Source organism: Conger conger, chromosome 4 (assembly GCF_963514075.1).
Source record: "Conger conger chromosome 4, fConCon1.1, whole genome shotgun sequence".
NCBI lineage: Eukaryota > Metazoa > Chordata > Actinopteri > Anguilliformes > Congridae > Conger > Conger conger.
Window position 1 is genome coordinate 52,860,077 of NC_083763.1, and position 15,147 is coordinate 52,875,223.

General features: G+C 40.2%; 1 protein-coding gene across 3 annotated transcripts in view; it reads left to right on the forward strand.

Annotated features, from left to right (window-relative positions):
- Positions 1–14,547, forward strand: part of LOC133126444 (lethal(3)malignant brain tumor-like protein 4) — an 87,756-nt gene extending 73,209 nt beyond the window's left edge. For 2 of the 3 annotated variants that reach the window (XM_061238693.1, XM_061238694.1), the window contains 3 exons: positions 2,258–2,430; positions 12,418–12,480; positions 12,984–14,547. In XM_061238693.1, the coding sequence (XP_061094677.1) occupies positions 2,258–2,430; positions 12,418–12,480; positions 12,984–13,139 (392 nt within the window). In that variant the 3' untranslated portion in view covers positions 13,140–14,547. The remainder of the gene's footprint in view (positions 1–2,257; positions 2,431–12,417; positions 12,481–12,983) is intronic. The other variant, XM_061238695.1, reaches the window with a different exon arrangement.
- The last annotated feature ends 600 nt before the right edge of the window (positions 14,548–15,147 follow it).

A 15,147-nucleotide genomic window follows, 5' to 3' on the forward strand; every position in this document is an offset into this window, starting at 1 on the left:
TTCTGTCACAGAAAAACAGCTGTTCTTGTGGTCTGCCTTTCACAATGTGTTGTCTCTTCTGGTATCACCCCAAACCCATAAGGCTTTGCCAAAAAGGAATAAGGCTGAAGAATTATTCATTGTTTATGGTTGTAAATTCCGACGACACGCTCACAAAATCACGGAGATCGTTAACAGGATTACCCAACTCCATTCCTGTATGCGGGCACCTTGTTGACAGGTGAAATGGCGGATGATAGGACCGCTTGCAAGACCTGGTTCTCTGGTTGGCTGTAATGGTGTTGTCATAATATGAGATCTGCGCTTCCTCACCTAACACCCGACTTAAATGATCAAAGACGCCTGATCAAAGTACGCTTGACTCAGTTCCGCACTAAAGCCCCGGTATCATTTAAATCTTGCAAGCAGGAAGGAGGTTGTTGTGCTTTCAGCCAATTTACAAACATGGCTGTTTGTGATATGTGACATTGATTGTAGGTGAAACGGGAAGCAGTGACTGAGACAGGAAATTCAGAAGAGTCTTCATGGGAAGCTGCTCTTAGTGTGAATTAGCTAAGCTCTGCTGGAAAGTACATTTAAAAGATCAGAATCCTCTCAGGATGGTGTTAGATGACATGAAAGTGATTCATTGAAGTAATTTTTTCCCCCTGAGCATCATTTCCCAACTTTGTCTTCCAGTAGAATTCTAGATTCTCAAACTAAATGTCATATAATAGATATTATATATTTTTTTTGGTTTTGTTTTTTGTACAAGCAGACCAAATATTTTTGACAATAAGTTTAGTTATTCACACACTTAAAATCTGAAAAGATGAAAAATGTATGAATGTATGAATGTATTCCTACTGTAAGATGCTGAGTTACTGTATTCTCATAATTTTTAATGATTGTGCTTATAGTTTCATTCATAAGTCCATCAATTTTCCAATTCATAGTGTAAAACACACCATACCATGCTTTTAGCTGCTTTCTATGACTTAAAACCTTTCTCACACATGGCCTTATTTTTGTGCGTACCTTCATTAAACTGAATAATGACTGATTAATGCTCTAATGAGTTGTTTGATCGCAAGTGGTGTTATGAAACCTCCATAATGTGATGAACCATGGACATGTGGAGTTAATAACAGCATATGATGGCCCCATCATCTTTTACAGATTTTATTTCAGATTTTTTAAAAGCGTATATCGTGCTATTGTAGTTAGGACAAGACTACCTGCAAGACAACAAGACAATTTCAGGATAGCCAGTTGATAGCAAGTGCCACACAGATCCACTGATCTTTCAATAATTTGGATGGTTTAATCGAGTTCAACGATTTGGCTGCCAAATCCATGTCATATACCAATTATTGGATCTGTGTAAGCCCTGCTTTAAACCAATTAATGTGTACAAACGCAACATTTTCCTGAATCTGTGATCAAAATGTGCCTTTCTGTCTCTATATTCTTCCCACTGCATAGAAATGTGTGCATGTCAACTGATGGAGCTAATGATAGCTAAAGCTTCTGTGGTCAAGCAGTGAACTATGAGCACATTATGGGGAACCATGCTGTACTTGTGTACAGCATGGTTTTACCTCTGTTAATGAGGACATCGGATATCCGCCTCCTGTGGTCACTCTTCTCCTGTGACCACCATCAATCAGCACTGTGTCACACATGACGTTAGTGGCACATCGAGGAAACCGGACACAGAGACTGCAGTAATCACTCCACCCTTGTAATCAATTCATTTATAGTTAAAGATGTATTATATGTTGAGTTATTTTGTTTTTATGACTGCTATTGATGCCTTTGTCAAATAATCCCTTCTTTTTTCTTTTTTTTTTTGCATTTGCATTTGCATGATCAAGTGATTTTGTTTATTTCCCTAAAATTAACTTTGACCCTGTACTTGTCACTCTGAAATTCTGCATGTATGCTTTCAGGACAGAATTTTGATGATTGATAACTGTATCACAGCGAGATCCCATAAAAGAGTATTCTACAAAACTTGTGTATTAGGCATTCCTTCCTATTGGAGTCAGTCATTCATGTGGATTCTTCACAATGTAATAACCATACCCTGTAGCTGTTATTTTTCCATGACGATAACTGTAATCCAAACATTACACGCGACCAGAAACGCTAACCGTAGCCGTCGCTACCCAATGATACAAATGCACATTTGTCACTTTGACGAGTTGCCGGCGCTAACGGAGGCTAGCCGCGCGGCCCGCAGCTTTCCAACCGCTCTGTGGTCTGTTTCCCCCAGCCGAGCGCTGTGTGGACAGCATGCAGCAGGCCCTGCACCAGTCCGTCTTCTTGTCGGCCATGTCTGCTCACCCCAGCCGCGACCTGCCCCTCTGCTGGGAACAACACTGCAAGCTTCTGCCCGGCGTGGAGGGCGTCCAGGCCAGCCGCGTAGCGCACTGGACCGTCGAAGAGGTAAGGAGGAAAGCACACTCTCCCTGTCGCCTCGTGTTTTTGTGCAGTCTTAATTGGCCTAATAAAATTGATTGAGTTCACGGTTGGAAAATTGTACCACAGCAGCGAACTGAAAATAAATAACGCCCCCAGACGCCGGTGTTCATAAAAACATACGACTCGCTGTTATTCTACTGCGTGCAGTCGCATGATCGTGTCATCACTGCCACAATCTCGTTATGAAAACTGGCACTCGGCATACTGTATAATGAGGGAAAATGGGATTGGAAAAAATAAGGCTGAAATGTTGCCAGTTTGTGTTGCTCTGCCAAGTTTATGTGTAGATTTCATGTCAATATGTGTAATGTGATTTGAAAAGCGGATGATGTTCGCTTGAGATTAAAACAAGAATCCAGTAGTTTTTGTTCTCATAATGGTATTTTAAGTCTCTTTGATTTGTGGTAAAAAAATAATGTCTTCCGGAAAGACTTTCTCGTGCTCTCTCGTTTAAGTCAGTGCTGAAAAAGCATTTGCCCTTGAACGGATTTACATGGTATGGTAATCTCACCTGCACATGTGTGCACTGTACACGGTAAAGTGACAGAGAGCATTGCATGGGAACAGGCCAGGTTATGTAAACCATTTGCTTTATTAGTATGGTATAAACGCACACTTTTTCAAATATCAACCGTCATCATTGTCAAAAAGCAGCTGCTGTGTCTTTGTTTGCACTGCACGTTACTATGGCAACCAGTTCCCATCGTAGGCTAGTAGTGCTAGCTGTGTGTGCTATTATAGTAGTGCTCTCCTGCAACCTCCACATAAGGTTGAGGAAAGTTTTGAAAAGTATCATTGTAGAAATGTATGATCAAGACAGAAAAGGGTTGTAGAGTCTCAATTTTACAATGTCGTGTAGAAGCTCCCATTTTCTCCTGCTCTGATGCACAAGTCAAGTCCTTCCTTGTCTTCAGGGTGTAGGTATTTATTAGGTACTTATTTGACTTATTTTTTTAGACTTATTAAGCCTTCTGCCGCTGTAGCCTATCCACTTAGAGGTTTGACGTGTTGGTCAGAGACGCTCTTCTGCATACCACTGTTCTGATGTGTGGTTATTGCATTATTGTCACCTTTTTCTCCATTCTGATGTATCTGCATGATTTTATACATTGCACTGCTGCCATAATGATAGGTGTACAGGTGTTCCTAATAGTGTTCAGTGAATGTGTGTTTCTCTTTAAGAAGTCTTCCACTTCCCTTTTAAAAGGGCAAACATGAAAGGTATTCTTTCAAAGGTTATGAAAATCACTAGACCTTTTACATTTAGTTCATTACAATTAAGCTGTATATTGCTAAAATGTCATGCTCATCAGTGTTGCATGAAATTACAAACCGCAATTTATTTTATCAGTACACGGCATCATCAAGGATAACTTCTCCATTAGTACAGCGGCATCTTGCAGTGAGGAAATGAAGGTAAACCTAAAACATTACCTGCAGCATGCTGGCTGCAAGCCCAGTTCCACAGCCTCTATGCTATGTCACTGCACTGTACAGGCTGTGGCACGACATGAGGAATCCTCAGGGTGCATCTCTCTCTCTCTCTCTCTCTCTCTCTCTCTCTCTCCCCCTCTCTCTCTCTCTCTCCCCCTCTCTCTCTCTCCCTCTCCTCTCCCCCCTCTCTCTCTCTCAATGTCTTCCACACGCTCTCTCTCTCTCTCTCTCTCTCTCTCTCTCTCTCTCTCTCTCTCTCTCTCTCTCTCTCTCTCTCTCTCTCTCCCTCTCTCCCTGTTCCTGTCCTTCTCTCTTTCTCCCCCTGTCTCTCTCTCTGTCACTCTCTCATTAACTGATGACGAGTGCACGATATTCTTCCAGAAGTTTCCCCTCTGCTAAGGCGAGCGTCTCCCGCCACGGCGTCAAGCTGGTTCCGGCCCACTGCTTCTGTCCGTCTCATTGCCGCTGCGTTCTGAGGACAGGGAGGAATGCGGTGCGCAGTAGGGGGGCGAGAGAGGGGGGGGATCAATACTGGCTCTGCGCAGAGTGAAAGCTCCTTGATAGATGCCTAGAAACACAAGCGCACAGCGAGTGTTGGATCATCAAAGATAGCGAGGAGAGAAAGGAGGTTCACCTATATGTTTATTGGTATGGCAATTTGTGTTGAATATCTGCAATGAAAATGTGTCCTATTAATACGTATGTTTGTAGCTTTTGTTATGTCAATGAAGCAAAGCAAGTTAAAATTGAGAGAGCCCCCACCCGCACTCATTCTCTGCCACAGTGATCAGCTCTCCTCTCGCCTGTTCAGCTTACAGTACACAGTGCAGCTTTCCTATTGGTTTACACTAGTAGCACGTTGTGGTTTTCAGGCCAGTTATCATTGAATGGGAGCTACATAAAGGACTTTGAAAGCATCCAATTATGTTACTCCAGAATGATTGACTGGCACAAAAAATAAACAATTTAATGATTGACATGGTTAAGGAATGCATTTGGAGGGATTTTGAACAATTCCTTTATGCAGAACTTTGCAAGACCCTTCAAATCCTTGAGTTTGGGCCCTCTTGAGTTCATCCCACAGGTTTTCGATTGGATTGAGTTCCTGCGCCTGAGATTGCCATTGCAGAACATAGATTTTGTTGTCATGTAAGCGTTTCTGTGTGGATTTTGAGGTATACTTTGGGTCATTGTCTTGCTGGAAAGTTCATCTGCGGCCTTGTTTCAGTATCAGCCTTGTGGTAGAGATTGTTAGCCAAGACTGCCTGATACTTGGTGAATATGTAGTGCCCCTGGACAAAATATGTAGGAGGACATGTAGTAGAGGCTCAAACACTGGGGGTTTTCAAGACCAGGCCAGATATGGCACTAGATACCATATAGCTTTTAGGCAAATAAGCAGTAGGTACACTTTAGTGGTAGGGAAAGGCAAGCATTGCTGGACTGAATGGCCTGTTGTTCACTGAGCCACCACCATATTTCACCGTGGTTTGAGGCGCCTCTCCTTTTACATTGATTGTCCGATATGGATGTAAATACTCTAAAATCCCTGAAAAGATGAAGCCTGCTGGAATTCTGAGGCAAAGGCACAAAAATTGCACTGCTGTCAAAATACTTAGCAAATCCATTGTACACTGAGTGAGCACTTTATTGGGTATTTATTAGACTTATTTTTTTTACTTATTGGCCTTCTGCTGCTTTAGCCTATCCACTTAGAGGTTTGACGCATTATGTGTTCAGACATGCTGTTCTGCATACCACTGTTGTAATGTGTGGTTATTTATGTTACTGTCACCTTCCTGTCAGCTTCGACCAGTCTGGCCCTTCTCCTCTGAATTTTCTCATAAACAATAGATTTTTTGCCCACAGAACTGCTGCTCACTGGATGTTTTTGGTTTTTCGCAACATTCTCTGCAAACTCTAGAGACTGCGTGAAAATCACAGGAGATCAGCAGTTTCTGAGGCACTCAAACCACCCTGTCTGGCACCAACAATCATTACACAGTCAAAGATCACATTTCTTTCCCATTCTGACATTTGGTCTGAACAACAGCTGAACACACATCTGCATGTCTTTATCCATTTAGTTGCTGCCACCTGATTGGCTGATTAAATATTTGCATTAACCTTATAAATTGCTCAATGAGTGTATGTCAATAACTATATTCTTTTTTCGGTTTACTGTATTCTTCTTTAGTTAAGTGATGATTTTCCAAGCCCTTGGGCACTGGATTTAAAGACATTTTCATGTACATATTTAGCATCAAGCAGCTTTAAAATTGTGGTTAAGGCTCTGACTGTGCTTTAAAACCATGGACCCAATTCCTTTGAGTCTCACTCTTGAAACAAGAAGTCGATCCACTGGTCTTCTCCAAGATTCCCCCAAGTCCAATTACAAGAAATCATATCTCTGTAAGGTCAACGTCAGCTGAAAAATAGAATGCACAGGAAGACTTTCAGTTTGCCCCAAACGCAATGACAGAACCCTCGAGTTCACGGTGCCATGGCGTCTACGAGATAATGCCTATATGTTGAGAAGTGCTGTCAGCTCTTGCCTGTCATGCTAACAAACCTATCCAGCAATGGAGTACAGTTAGTTTGCTGCTGAAGACAAAGCCCATTGTGTCAGACCAAAGATCTTTATTGAACTGGAACTTTGTGTTCCTGCCTGGGAGTGAACGGAAGCCAGGGGCCTATTCAAGTTAACAGCGATGCAGAATTTACAACTTGGCTAATGTCTCAGGCCCATTCAGACATCAGGGCATTAAGCCTGCCGTGGCATCATAACTACGGTAGGTTTTTCTTTCAATATTAATTTTAGGAGTGACTGGGCATCGATATTTAAAGCCATTTTACACACATTATTTCCCTAATCTTCATCATTTGAAGTTTGATGCATCAACAATGTAATGTATTATTACATGATCAAATTGTAATGCTAGTAAAACAAGCTATTATTATTGTGATTATCAGAAAAGAATATCAGCTGGGGGGGGGGGGGGAGTTGCAGGAAAACAAAAATGTTTAAAATTTTCTGTATCTAAATTGCTTAAAATACAAATATTTATTTAAAGAAGAGAATATCAGCACATGTTAAAGCCTTCAGTATCAAGCTTATATTACTATTACTACCCACGCACTCTTAAAAAAGTCTACCGTGCAACATACATTGACTAATTTAGCAACCAATTTATTCTGACTTCTTCTACATTTTTAAACCAGACCAGTTGACCTACTTCAAAACCCCTCACTGCAGTTTCAATTTCCTGCTGAAGATGTGTCTGCGGATTGTAGCAAAGAAAGTATATTTTAGGAGAACGACAGCAATTTCTGAAACAAGACTAGTTCACCCAGACCCTGGATATAGCCTGTGAGGAACATTGTCAGAAACTGAAACCCATGACTTTTTGTCCATAAATGGTACTGGTCCTTCTTTTCATGTACCTGGAAGGTTCCAGAAGACACTTCCTTGCCATTTAAGGTCAATGAGACCAGGCCACTATTTTCAGACTCATGTCATGTGTCCTAAAACAGGTGGTGTGGCATAAAATGAGCCATGGAACGTGGATTGGAGTCTTTGTGTGCTTTGGATAAGTTTACTTATTTGGGCTTATGTAAGTTGGTTACCAATGCTAAGCAAAGTCGCCGCTTGCATTGTCTGTAGCCTTCAACGTGACGCAATCTTTGCTGGATATAAAATTTTTCACCTGCTTCGCGCTATGTCTAAATGCTATACTTTCCTTGTAGGCTCTCTAACAACATTAAGATGTCTAATGTTAATAGTCCCATGTCTAATATCATTTCAAGTTTTCAATTAATAGTGTTTACGTTTTGCGGTCGTCTTTCCGTCGATTCCATGCCTTGTCCAGTTGACCGGACTTTTCAGTTTTCGGGTCTGAGGCTCTGCTGTATAAGGAAAATGCATATCAAGGCATATTACAGACACACTGAGGAAAGCACTAAACTGCAAAACACAACAAAATACAAAAGCAGTTAAAATGATACAAAGGAGAATTTTCTTTTAAAATAATTAATTCCGTTATAACTTAAATACATTTGGTACACTTCTCCCTTCCCCTGTTCTGCTATTTGGAGTATTTTAGCACTGTCCCTCTTACCCATTTGGAGCATTTCATTTCCTACAGAGAACACAAAGCGTGGTAATTTGTGCGAGCCCGGACTACACACAAATCAGTTGCACTTCACACAGTTGTCTTTGGCCTTATTCTAACTGCATTTTCCAACCATGTACTGCGTTTCAGAGTTTATTAAAAGTCTCAGAACATACAGTATGTCTGAGAGTTATAAACCTATCAACATATCACAACCTATCCAACAAAATCAGCTATAAATGTTGTGGCAGCATGATTGCTAATATATCCTAACTGGTTATATCCTAACTGGTTTGTTCGTAAATTCATTAGCCTATTAAGGGTAGTGCATGATCAACGATCAAAAGGTTTCTCTCCTTGCGGTTACCGACTTCTAGATCTAGATCTCTTCTGAAATACTGTATCATATCCATAAATGAAACCTCTCCTTGATTACAGAGTTGCAAAATGCTGTCTGCAGAAAATAAATTGTTTTACCGTTATATTTAGGAAAGATTATCTGTAGATATCAATAGATATCTCGGCAACTAGTTACGAGAGAGCACTGAGCAGATGGCTAGCCGCCAAATGATGCCCAAGGCAACATCACATCGCAACCATCTCATAACTTGGCCAGAAATATCATTCAAATAAGTCAGCTAGTAAGCTAGTCAGCTCGCCAGCTACTCACTCAGAAATGTTCACTGTTCTTGGCCAGCCCTCAGATTCTGGAGAAAAGGAAATTTAATTTCAAAATAATTTCACAGTAAAGCTTTCCCTAATGGCTGATGGTCTGCATGTTGCTCATGTAAACCTTTTTTTAAAAAAAAGGCTTTTTAAAATTTTTATATAGCTATGCTAATTTCACAGATGTATCTGTTACTTTCCAAATTTAACTTGAAAATGTTTATTCAACAATGAAAAAATTAATTTTTGCTTAGATTTATAACAGAAGCTTTACAACATGTTTTGAGAAGACTTAAATGTGATAATATGGTTTTAGCACATTAATGCATGATTCAAAATCTTGGCAGAAAGCCAATAGGTAATGATGTTCCTCGTCACACAGATTTCGTAGTCCTGTCATTATAGGCTGTAAATTGAGCTACTCTGTACACAAAGGGAGGTATGGGAATACCTCTTGTTTTAGTTACATGCATGGTGTCAAATTTACAGGGCAAATTTTTCTAGGGCGGTTTAGATGACCACGTCATGCAAGTGTCTATCAATTTAAACCTTGTATTAAATAGAAAGCAACTAACTCACAGTATTTGCGATGGATGATAAGTTCACACTTTTTAATCGTGTGTCGCTCTGCAAGACGTTAACCACAATCCATCAGTGGCCTGCAGGTGCTGGTAATTGCCCCAAGCTGCCTGGATAATGAATGATGCATGGAGGAGTGATCAACCGTGACCGAACGTCACTGGAATTGGTCATAGAAAATCACTTGCGTTACGGTTAAGTTTCAGTTTCCGAAGGCAGTCTTCCGTGAGGCGATTCTCATATCTGCTAACTGGCCTTGCAATAGCCAGAAGGGGTGGATTTGCATTAAGGGCAGTATATCAGATGGCTCTTAAACAGTGTGGATCCTATACATTACATTACATTACATTACATTACTGGCATTTGGCAGACGCTCTTATCCAGAGCGACGTACAGTTGATTAGAATAAGCAAGAGACAATCCTCCCCTGGAGCAATGCAGGGTTAAGGGCCTTGCTCAAGGGCCCACTGGCTGTGCGGATCTTATTGCGTCTACACCGGGGATCGAACCACCGACCCTGCATATCCCAGTCATGTACCTTAACCACTACAGGTCAAACCCCTACATTTGGTACATTAATTTACCAGAGTAATTTTATTGCACTGCAATGTTTCATACATAGGTTCCATCTCACTGTTTGAGTTGGACAGAAAATACTAATTTACTGTGTAAGCTACATGACTTCCTCATTAACTCTTATTAGTCCCAGGTTAATATCTGTTGAATTGTTACGCCCCAAAACCCTCTCTCCATCATCCTACATTTTCTGTATGCTGCTTAATTTATAGTTACCCAGTTGTGTGAATTAATTCTGCTTCCTATTCATAGGACAATAAAAAAGGTAGTTTCCTAGGCAGGGCAGAAGCAGTGAAAATGTAAGTGCAAAAATGTTTACTGATGAAAAAACTAAATTGTGTTTATCAAAGAGGGATCTTCTATTGTCAAGTCACTGATTGCCTTTCACGAGAATTAATCTCTTATCCATAATGCTGAGTGGTGCACTTGCTAGTCCTAGAAGACTAACAATAACTAACTAACCAACATAAAGTGCAGGGTCTGAGTGTTTTGTTCCATTGCTCATGAATCTGTCCAGTTCTGTAACACTCACTTTGACAGTGGCTAGTTTTAGACTGAAGGACCCATTTATGGTGAAATCGATGGGTCATGGCAGGTATGGGTCATTTATGTATTGAAATTGTTTTTAAGTCAGAAGAGGACATCCTTAGTCATGCGTTAAAGCATGCGTATTGATTGCAAGATGCTTTGCTGTCTAAAAGGGCAGCATTTCATAGTAGGTATGGGTCATGTATGTATTTAAATAGTTTGTAAGTCAGTACGGGACATCCTCATTCATGTCATAGAGCATGCATATTGATTGTGAGGTGCTTTGCTGTCTAAAAGGGCACCATTTGACAGCCCTTGTTTCTTGAGTAATGTCGCTGCAGATGTTAAATATTAATTCTGACATAGAACAAATATTCAAAGTGACAATCAGCTCTCAGGCAGTCTGCGACAGACTAAAATAAAACCCAATTGCATTAATTAGAGACAACCTCGCGTGCCAGGAAGGGCTCCTGACGCCACAAGCTCTCTTTTAACGTTCTGTTCTTTCAACCCAGCCTTTTTAAAAAAAACATACATTTTACATCTGGCTTAGGAGAAGGCCTTCATACTACTCAGACAAACAGAAGGCAGTTCCTCTGGTAAGGAAACTGGATGTTTTCTTTAGTTTACTCTGTTTCCTGGCCACTGCAGTGTGAGAGGGAAGGAACTCTTCCAGGCACATTGGTGCTGGCTTGTGCTGCTGCCGCTTTGAGAGGTTGTGGAATTTCTTTTTTGAACGGCTGAGAAGGAGGGGTGTGAAGGCCGCGGGGTTTCGCTGCTGTGAAGGTAAATGTCACTGTGGATCGCGTCGGTCCACAGACTCAAGTGGGCACAGAATGGCGCAGTCCCTGTATGGATGCAGCATCATTCCAGCTCTGCCTTCTCCTTCTGAAGTAAGGTATAGTGTGTGTGTATGTGTATGTAGGAGGAGCACTGATATGGAGTTTGTGAGGTTTAATCTTCCTCCTGTATAATCTAAGAACTGAATTTCACTGTCATTTCACTCTGTCTATGATTGGCTGAGGTTCAATGACTTGAAGCCGAGTCAGCACATATTCTTGACCTTCTTGCAGACACAATACACTGAGCTCACATATACCTCAGGAGCACAGAGGCGTATCTGTCACCCCTGCATTCATCAAACAGCCACCTCGCAAACAAAGAGTCGGATTTTCCTCAGACTAAAGGAACTCCAGGAGCCCCCCAGGGGATGCGAGCGGCTCTGGCTATATTCACACCCACTCAGAGCGAGGATGTTCGCTAAGAGCGGGGGAAGGAATCCCGTTCCCCCCTCCACCGAGTGTCTCTGTCCTCTTGCTTATGTTATGTGACAAAACCCAAAAGGCAGCACTGGAAGCAGAACATTCCTGCGGCCTTCTTCTCAAAGCAGGGAAGAGCGTCTTTTGTAAATATATCTTTTGACGTAGACGTCAGGTTATCGTTTCTCTGACGGGGACGTAATGGCAACGGCTGTGGTTTTTACCGTATGTCTCAGCGGAAACGTATATGCAACGGGAGGTAATGGAGAAAAACTGACTGTTCTGTTTTCCATCAAATTTCTTCGCATAAATTTGTGCGCATCGAAATATGACTGAATATTCCATTGAGATCCCCATAAGTTCTGTAAATTGCTGCACATTGAAGTGACCTGAATCTCAGATATAGGCAACTCTTTTCAGACGGGTTGATGATGAGCTGAATAAAATATTGTTGGAAATTACAGTGTGTCGGTGGGAAGGGTGCAGGTGTGTTTCTGAGAACTATGCAGAGTGCACTGCTATTAACTACTAGTTACATCTGTGGATATATCTGTGGGATATGTGGATTTTTCAGTACTATTAAGAATTTTATACACTTGCCATTAATTCCCAACTCACCACTGTATCCACATTTTACCTGACTGTGGAAAGTACGCTTAGCAACTGGTCTACAGTAGTGGTCCATTTAAGATATGAAATCGAGGCCTTTTCTAAAATGGCTGCTCTGCAGACAAAGGTACTTTTTTGAGTGCCGCCTTCTTTAATATAAGAGTCTGTACCTGTCTTTGTGTGTCTAGGTGGCTGGTTTCATCCATTCTCTGCCTGGCTGTGAGGAACAAGCCAAACAGTTCAAAGAAGAGGTAAGCAGACCCACGGTGTCTAAAGAAATTCCCAGGATGTCCTTAATCGTTAAGAGAAAGCAAATGAGTTTTGATATATTGGCTTAATTAGGTAGAACAGGTGCAGAGAAGCCTCTGCTATGGAACACATTTGCAAGTGTCAACTGTTGGACACAAGGGGATGGCAGGGTTTATTCTCATTTTGTAAGCGTCGGTTTGTTTGAATTAGAAATCAGCCTTGGGAAAAAGATAAAGTTTGAATCGTAGGCTGCAAGATACAGAATGGCCGCAGAGCAAATCCAGAGCAAATGTCTTGTTCCTAAAGCAGAACTTTAATTTGCTGTTTGTGATATTCTAAGAGTTAAACGGCCGTAGTAATGTCACCATCTTGGGGAAAGAGAAATTATTCATATAAATTAACAACTTGTGTGTGCAATTTAGAGATAAAAGTTTTTTTTTCTTTGTTTACAATCCACTGAAAATATATTTGTTCCATCACATTTTGGAACATTTTCTTCCAACAGCAAATAGATGGAAAGGCATTTCTGCTCCTGACTCAACGCGACATTGTAAAGATAATGAGTGTGAAACTGGGCCCAGCTCTGAAGATCTACAACTCCATCCTGATGTTCAAACATGCAGAAGACAACCAATCAGCAAGCAGCGACACCAACACATGAAGCCAACCAAAACCAACCCTTACCTTTTCTATCTATATACATATACAGATGTATCTGTGCATTCCAGGAGCTTTGGTATAGAGTTACACAGGGAGAATTTGGCTGGGAAAACCTAGTCTGTCTTGGACTTTGGGATTTTGGTTTTAGTCACTCTCGTCACTCTTCTTACGTGGGCTCCCCTGATTCTTTCTCTAGAAAAATGCTCAAAACATTGTTGCATTGGTCTCTGTTTTACATCACGATGCATCGACAATATGCTGGTATATATTCATTCTACAACTCTGTAATTTTCTACAGTACAGTACAGGACTGACAATCACAATGTGACAGTTCAGCTGTCATCTGCTTGGTCATCAAGGTGCTATCTGTATTCAAAATACAAGCGTTTAAGAATTATACAGGGGTTTGTTTCTGATATGTCTGTTTTTGGCGGCTGGCTTTAAATTTTGACATACCCAATGTTTTGTTTTCTTATTTAATTTGATTCTGTTTTCTATAAGTGCTTTATAATTTCACTGGACCTACTGATTCACTCCTATTTATTATGAGATACTCACAAATTTAGAAGCATTTCTAGGACGTTAATAATATGTATATACAAGATTCTGGAATACCAAATGGGTTTATGTTTAAATTTATGTAATTTATTTTACACTATATTATATCTAAAAAAGTATTTAATTTTTTAATGGGTAGCTAGAAATTCCTATTGCTCAGTTTCTTTGAAGAAATTCCAAATCAAATCTAAATGTAGTAGTTGAAGCATATTATTCGGTCTTGAAATTTTTATAGCTGATGTTATGTGAATAGGCCATTATCCTATTATTTTAGTAAATGCCAAACCTGTCTCTCCAAACCTGGAACATTAAGTCGGCAACCACTCTGTTCATTTGTTTAAGAACTGTGTTAACCAGTAAAGCATTTTTCTTAATTTTTTTGAAAACCATTGAAAACAAAACATGTTTAAGTATGTAATTAAAATCTATATTTGCTAGAAATGGTACATTTTAATGCAACATCAGAAGTTTAAAATTCTGTGTATGTCAATGAGCAGAAGAAATATTATGGCCAAACCTTAACACCAGAGAATCTTCAGGAATGCGAATCTGCTCAGTGTCATTGTGCATTTTTCTCTGGGGCCTGTTGTAATCCAAAGTTTTTAGGGCTAAGATACATTTTGCTTCTTTTTTCTGTCTTAAAAAGAGAGTGCTCTTTTTACTCCAGTGCAAGGAATGTACCAGAACAGGCATGCCCCTGATTCTTTCTTAAAAATTGTCGGTCTTTAACTAAATTGTACTTTGCATATTTGTAAGCCTGGTTTCCAACTTGTGAATTCACTCTTTATACAGTTCAGATCACATCAGTAACCTCTTATTTCAGAATAAAATTCAAAATACATCTTTATCAATTAGACTTTCCTTCTTGTTGTATTTCCTTCCTTTCCAAATAAGTCGAAAGCAACTAACTACATGCTCAAATGTCTGATCATCATCCGATTTAATGGCTTGAAAAATGTAAATATGACATTCTCATTTTGCTCCTATTAATGACACATAGTATTTCTAGTTTGAGCTTGCCATACCAGTACAACACCCCATCATTATGTTTCTGCTCTCTTCTTCTTGAAAATATAATACTTAGATATGCATAAACCTATTATAGTAATTACATTGATTCTACAGAATTCTCATAGTTGTTAACTGCTTCTCTGGAGCAGAAGGCTTCAGTACCAGTAGATTGGAATATAAGCCCTAATGAGTCTGTTTTCAGCTGGTTTTGCTCCCACTGTTTCAAATCTCAAATGCTGACAAGAGACACTGCTTGCTTGCTGAAGTCTACATTAATTTTAACCACCATATAACATGCATTTTAACTTAACTTTAAGTTAAATCAGTACCCTGAGTACTCTCGTTGTTCTGGCATCTTCCATAGTCTTTTATTTCTCCTAAGCAAATCTGTACTGTAGGTATTGAATAGTCGGATGGACAAGGATAATGTTGTGATTCGA